Source organism: Solanum pennellii, chromosome 11, assembly GCF_001406875.1.
Source record: "Solanum pennellii chromosome 11, SPENNV200".
Classification (NCBI taxonomy): Eukaryota; Viridiplantae; Streptophyta; class Magnoliopsida; order Solanales; family Solanaceae; genus Solanum; species Solanum pennellii.
Genome location: NC_028647.1, coordinates 24,460,562 through 24,467,745, shown reverse-complemented (window position 1 = coordinate 24,467,745; position 7,184 = coordinate 24,460,562). Strand labels below are relative to the sequence as shown.

General features: G+C 39.3%; 1 protein-coding gene across 1 annotated transcript; it reads left to right on the top strand.

Annotated features, from left to right (window-relative positions):
* The first annotated feature begins 935 nt into the window (after positions 1-935).
* LOC107003759 lies at positions 936-5,302 on the top strand. The gene is made up of 7 exons (XM_015202045.1): positions 936-1,089; positions 1,195-1,295; positions 2,038-2,180; positions 2,590-2,816; positions 3,185-3,257; positions 4,381-4,433; positions 4,980-5,302. The coding sequence occupies exons 1-7, from the start codon at positions 936-938 to the stop codon at positions 5,300-5,302; spliced, it is 1,074 nt and encodes a 357-aa protein (XP_015057531.1).
* Positions 5,303-7,184: the final 1,882 nt, after the last annotated feature.

Below are 7,184 nucleotides of genomic sequence, written 5' to 3'. Positions count from 1 at the left end.
CTTGTTTTTGATAAGACATTGGCTAAATAGACGTAGTTGTGAATTAAAGTTAAGTCTAAGACATTTTCCTCCTTGGATCGACTCCAACCTAATAGTTGGGTTCTTTACTTGATTAGCACCGCTTATACTTATTTAGAGAGGTGTAATTAGAGCGTATCAAATTTTGGCGTCGTTGCCGGTGAATCAAGATTTATATTAACTTTAAATTACATTATTGAAATTTAGTCAACGATTTCCTGATTTTTACTTTTTATTTTTATTTTTCATTCTTTTAGGTATAGCTCTAGTGTATGCAAAGTAAACGGAGCCGAGGAAAACCACTCATTCCTATCGATCCCCAACATAATCAAACCTTAAGAAGAATGGAGAATTAAGAGGTCCTACCCAACCCTAACAGAGTGAATTTGGGTGATGGAGTAGACCAGCAACCTCCATTACCAGTTGAGGCATACAATCAGGCACGAGTTGAGAACCAATTGAGAGAGGTTGTGAGAATGCAACCTCCAACAGCCCCATGAATTTAGTATTACTATAGGGGCGACGAGAACATTGCAAATTCTGATGGAACTCTTGTCCTACCCCCTACAATCTAGGCATATATTCATGGCGACAGGTAGCTTGATGTAGATGCTCACCGCGAGGGGTTTATTCTCGGGACTGCCATCGGAGGACCCACATGCCCATATAGCTAAACTGAGGTCTGTGTGCAAAAGTTGTGTGGGTAGACTAGACTTGGTTTTGAATGTGATTGGATTGCGAGTGTTTCCTCTTTTACTGACAAGAGATGCCGCCATATGGTTTATTGAGCTACCCTACAACTCCACTACACTTGGGATCAGTTGAGAGTTGTGTTCTTAGAAAAGTACTATCCAGTGTCCAAGAAGTTCAACCACAAGGATAAGGTGAACAACTTTATGACATTACCTTGAGAGTCGATGAGTAGCTCTTGGGACAGATTTACTGTGTTCGTGCGAGGCGTCCCAAACCAGTACATAGATGATAGGTCGCTGAAAGATAACTTCTATAGGGGTCAAGATGATAACAACAAAGCAGTGCTCGATACTATTGCAGGTGGCTCCTATGGAGAATGTACATATGCTGAGATTGCAGAGAAGTTGGAGAGGATATCTCGCAACAACAAGACTTAGAACAGTAGAAAGTAGGACACTGGTGGAAACACCTTTGTGGTTCAAGCTACCAACAACCCAACTGCAGATGAGATTTCTGAAGAGATGGCGCAGATGAGAACTGAGCTAGGTTTGGTCTTGAAACATGTGAGCGGAGTTGCAGAGGAGGTAAATGTTGTGAACTATTTGACTAAACCACCACCGTCCGTAGATGAGTTCTATTTTGAAGACGATGCCTATGCAATGAATGATCAGACGGGGGGTTTCTGACCAAACTCCCAAGGCTCCAATTAGGATAATTGATGCCAAGGTTGGAACTATTGTAACTACAACCTAGAGGGCCAATATGTCCGAGATGTGAACTATAACCGTGACAACAACTTCAACCGGAATAACTACGGTAATAGGAATAATCGAGACGGTAGAGGTATGAGTTAAAGATATGTTGCAGAAGATAATGAGGAGGTTTGATGCTAGTGATTAGAATGTCAAGGAGATGAAGGTGACCTAGCTAACATTGGACAGAAGGTGGATGTACATTCGGTTTCGATTAAGCGTCTTGAGTAACCAATGGATCGGCTGTCTACTACTATGAACTCACGCCAACCTAGAAATCTTCCTAGAAACACTATCCAGAATACTTAAAATGACGGGCCTTGCATGATAGTCACTACTCGAAGGGGTACGCAGACCATTGATCCACCTATGCCGTCTGTAGTAGAATGTGATATGAGAAAAGACAAAGATGTAGTAGAAGCTAGTGGAGAGTTGGTGGACAAAACGATGAAAGAAGCAGACATATATCAGAAAACTGATCACCATTCCTAGACCTCCACCATGATTCCCTCAGAGATTAGTGAAGAAAATTGAAGATGGTAATTATCGGTGATTTATCACTATGTTGAAATAGCTTTCCATCAATGTCCCTTCGGTAGAAGCTTTGGAACATATGCCCAATTATGCTAAGTTTGTGAAGGATATGGTGACTAAGAAGAGATCAGTGAGTTTTGAGTATGATGACAGAATGCAACATTGTAGTGCTATTGCTACAAGGTCTCTTGTGCAAAAAAATGAAGATACGGGTGCCTTCGCTATTCCATGTACTATAGGGTAGCTACACTTTGCTAAGGCACTATGTGGTCTTGGTGCGAGCATAAATCTCATGCCTCTGTCCATTTATAAGAAGATTGGCTTGGGTTATCCAAAGCCTACTACGATGCGGTTACTGATGGTTGATCGAACTGTGAAGAGGCCCATAGGTATACTCCATGATGTGCTTGTGAAAGTGGATTCATTTTTTATTTTCTACTGATTTTGTGAGTCTTGACTGTGAGGTTGAATTTGAGGTCCCCATTATTGTAGGAAGACCATTCCTTTCCACTGGGCGTGCATTAGTCCACATGGAAAAGGGGCATATAAAATTCAGGTTGAACAATGAAGAAGCAATTTTCAATATATATAGGTCCATGAAGCAGAGTGGTGAGATTCAAATGGTATCTGCTTTATCCTATAGGATTGAGAGTGTATCTAAGGTGCAAATTGAAGAGCGACTAGGTGTCGAGGCACTAGCAACAATTATCATGAATTTCAACAGTTATGGTATTGAAGAATATGGATCTTTGGTGGCTACACTTGAACGAAACAAATATCAATCAAAGTCGAAGAAATTGGAGCTTGATATGAAGCATCGTGAGTGTCCACCCGCAAAACCATTTATTGAGGAGGCCCTAAAATGAGAGTGTAAGGCTCTATTACCTCATCTGAGGTATGTGTTCTTTGGTAGATATGACACTTCGACTGTGATAATTGCAGCTGATTTGAATGGACAATAAGCAGTGTGCTTAGTGAGGTATTGAAGAGGTTCAAACGAGCCATTGGTTGGACGATTGCAGATATTAATGGGATCCCTCCCGGTATTTGTACCCACAAAATCCAACTCATGCCTGATCATGAACAAAGTATTGAGCACCAAAGAAGGTTAAATCCACCTATGCAAGAGGTAGTGAAAAAGGAGATCAGCAAGTGGTTGGATTCTAGAGTCTTCTATCCTATTGCAGACAATCCTATTCGATCCGTGCCTAAAAAGTGTAGGATGACAGTGGTACCTAATGAGAGGAACGAGCTTGTTCGGTGCGTGCTTAAAAAGTGTGGGATGAGATTTGTACCTAATGAGAGGAACGAGCTTGTTCCAATGAGGCTAGTGACTGATTTAGAGTTTGCATGGATTACCTGAAGTTGAATGTTTGGACTGAGAAGTACCATTTCCCCATTCCCTTTATGGGTCATATGTTAGACAAACTCATAGGCAAAGGGTGTTATTGTTTTCTTGATGGCTATTCGAGATACAATCAAATCTCTATTACCCTTGAGGATAAAAAAAAGACCACTTTCACTTGCCCCTATGGGATATTTGCCTTCAAAAGGATGCCGTTTGGGTTATGTAATGCACTGGACACCTTCCAACATTATATGTTGTTGATATTCTCTGATATGGTGAAGAACACTATTGAGGTGTTCATGGATGATTATTCTTGGTGGGCAACTCCTCTGATTGGTGTTTGAGAAATTTGGCTGAGGTACTCAAAAGATGTGAGAATTGTAATTTGGTGCTGAATTTGGAGAAATGTCACTTTGTGGTGAAAGAAGGCATCGTGTTGGGCCATGTCATCACTGAGAAGGGGATAGAGGTTGATAGAGCTAAAGTGGAAGTGATAGAGAAGCTTCCTCCACCCATATTTGTCAAGGGTTTGAGAAGTTTCCTTGGGCATGCTTGTTTTAATAGGAAGTACATCAAGGATTTTCAAAAATTGCACATCATTTTTGTAAACTGCTCGAGAAGGAATATATTTTCTATTTTGATGAATCATGTTTGAAGGTATTTGGAGAGTTAAAAGAGAAGTTGGTATTCGCACCCATTATTATTTCACCAGATTGGAGTGAGCCATTTGAGGTGATGTGTGATCCAAGTGAGGTTCCACTTGGTGTGGTATTGGGACAGAGAAGGGATAAAATCCTTCATCCCATTTACTATGCTTGTAAATCCCTAAATGAAGCTCAGAAGAACTACAGAACAAGAGCTTTTTGTGGTGATGTTCGCATTCAAAAAATTTTGTTCCTATTTGCTTGGTGCGAGGGTCATGGTGCATACTAACTATTCTCCTTTGAGGTATTTGATGGCAAAGAAGGATGCGAAGCCAAGGTTGATCTAATGGGTATTATTGTTGCAAGAGTTTGATTTTGAGGTAAAATGTAGAAAGGGTAGTGAGAATCAAGTTGCCAACTACTTGTCTAGATTGGAGGATGAAGGTATGCGTGAATTAGGAGAAAAAGCTGAAATTGATGATGTATTCCCAAATGAACATGTATTGGCCGCTTCTCAAGATTTGATCTCATGGTTCGCAGATTTGCAAAATTATCTGACAAATGATGTACTTCTGTCGTACTTTACTTTACACTAGAGCAAAAAGTTCATGCATAATGTGAAAAAGTTATTTTGGGATGATCCTTAATTATACCGGAGTTGTGCTGATGGGATGACTCGGCGTTGTTTACCTAAGGTCGAGATGTTGAGTATTTTTTAGGAGTGTCACTCCTCGCCTGTTAGTGGGCACCATACTGGTATCTGGACTGCACATAAGATCTTGCAGTGTGGGTATTATTGGACAACCATTCACCAAGACGCTCATGATTTCGCCAAATCTTTTGATCGATGACAATGAGATGGAGGAATTTCGAAGAGGCAAGAACTCCCCTTGAAACCCATTCTGCTGATTGAGCTATTTGATGTATGGGGTATTGACCTTATGGGCCTTTTTCTGAGTTCTCATGGGATGAAGCATATTCTTGTGGCAGTTGACTACGTGTCAAAATGGGTGGAAGCAATTGCGCTTCCCAACAATGATGGAAAGAGTGTCATCACATTCTTGAAAAATAACATCTTCTCCAGATTTGGCACACCTAGGGCCATTTTTAGTGATGGTGGCTCTCACTTCCATAATAAATTGTTAAAATGGATGTTGGAGAAATATTGTGTTCGCCATAATATGGCTACTCCTTTCCATCCACAGACTAGTGGGCAAGTTGAGTTGTCCAATCGCGAGATCAAGCAAATTCTGGCAGAAACGGTGAATGCTAATAAAACATATTGGTCAAGGTGTCTTGATTATTCTCTTTAGGCCTACGGCACTGCATACAAGACCCCCATAGGTATGTCTCCATATCAACTTGTATATGTGAAGGCGTGTCACTTGCCGATCGATCTAGAGCACAAGGCGATGTGGGTAATGAAGAAACTAAAGTTGGATTGGACTGATGAGGAAGAACAAAGACAATGGGTTGAATGAGCTTGAGGAACTTCTTCTAAAGGCCTGTGAAAGTTCAGTCAACTACAAAGAGAAGATGAAGAAGTATCATGATCAAAGGATTGAAAAGCGAGAATTTGCAGTGGGTAAATTTGTGCTTCTATTCAACTCTAGGTTTCGGTTGTTTCCAGGCAAACTCATATCCAAGTGGACAGGGCCATTCCTCATAATTAAAGTGTTTCCACATGGAGCAGTTGAGTTGGAGAATAAGGAAGTCTCAAAGTTCATAGTCAATAGGAAAAGGATAAAGATCTATCTGGGGCAGGCGGAGAGTGTTGATGAAGTGGTTGAGGCCTATCATCTTGATGAAGTCTGAGTAATCAAGGGATCAGCATCGTGCCACTACGTTAAATCAAGCTCTTCATGGGAGGCAACCAAAGTTTTATCCTCCAGGCAACAATAGGTTTTGTTTTCCTTGTAGCAAAATTCGTAGTTTTTTTTTTGTTTTTTTTTTTCATTATTTCATTTGTGCTTGTGTGCTAGTGTTGGCAAGAGATTAGTACAGTTTTTGTGTCACAAAAGTATATAGAAAAGTACAAAAAAGAATGACCTAATGGGTGTTATATGTGAAGGGAGCAAAAGCAAAAATCTGCACAAAATGATTCGGTGCAGAGGTCTACGTACCCCATCGATGGACCGTAAATGGTGTCCGTAGATCCCATGTATGTTTCCAATTTTTCCCAAGTCTAGATTTGTTGGACGGTCCAAATCGTTGGACCGTCTTTCCATCGATGGTGTCCGTAGATTCCAGATATGTTCCTAATTTTTCTGAAGTCTAGAAGTGATTGACGGTCCCAATCGACGGACCATCGATTGACCTATGGATTGTCGAATGGATTTCATATGTCAAAATCTCCATTGACCCGACCCGACCTGGATGATCATACTAAAAAACATAATGGTTCAAACTCATTCCCGCTTTCCTTTTCTTTTAAAATTCCTTTCCATAACCGCTTCATTCCATTATTTCCTTCCTATTTCACTCAAATTCAACCCCTCCTATCCCAAATTACTCACCCATCATAATTCCTCCTCCCTAAGCTGTCCATCTCTTCAAAAATTCTTTGTTTCTTCATTCTCAAGAGGCCGGTGATCGAGGTTGGACTCATATGCTTCTTCTTCCAAGTCTCTCAGAACCACACCACTGCTTAGAAAGGTACTTCAAATTCATTTATACCATCTCCAACCCTACTCTAGTTACTCTATATTCTATATATTTCGAGAGTAAAATAGAGAATTGGTTCTCCAACCACTCTCTATTGAACTCTCTATTGTTCAATTATAGAGAGGTGAATAGTAGTTCTCTAAATTTGGAGAACTACTTTTCACCTATCTATTTTACTTTTTTTATAAATATAATTTTATTTCTATTATGTTACTAATTTAATCTTATCGTTTGTAATTATTTTCTAATGCAATATAACAATTAACCAATTACTACTTCCGCTAAATTAATACTACTTCCACTAAATTAATCATTTTTAATTTAATTTTTAAAAAATTGTCACTTTAAATATGTAACTTAAAGTTATTGAATAATATTTATATTATATAAGATTATTAATTAAGTGTGTAATATTTGTAATTATGTTTAAGTAATATAACATGATTTTTAAAGTTTTTGGTCATTTTAAATAATTTAGATTATTATTTCTTCATTATGAAGTATGCACAAAATCTACATGATAATTCAAAT

Coding starts and splice junctions, on each gene's coding strand:
- LOC107003759 (XM_015202045.1), top strand. CDS start 936: ATGAGTAGCTCTTGGGACAGATTTACTGTGTTCGTGCGAGGCGTCCCA. Junction 2,181..2,589: donor TGTAGTGCTATTGCTACAAG/GTCTCTTGTGCA, acceptor CAATATATATAG/GTCCATGAAGCAGAGTGGTG. Junction 2,817..3,184: donor GGAGCTTGATATGAAGCATC/GTGAGTGTCCAC, acceptor ATCCTATTGCAG/ACAATCCTATTCGATCCGTG.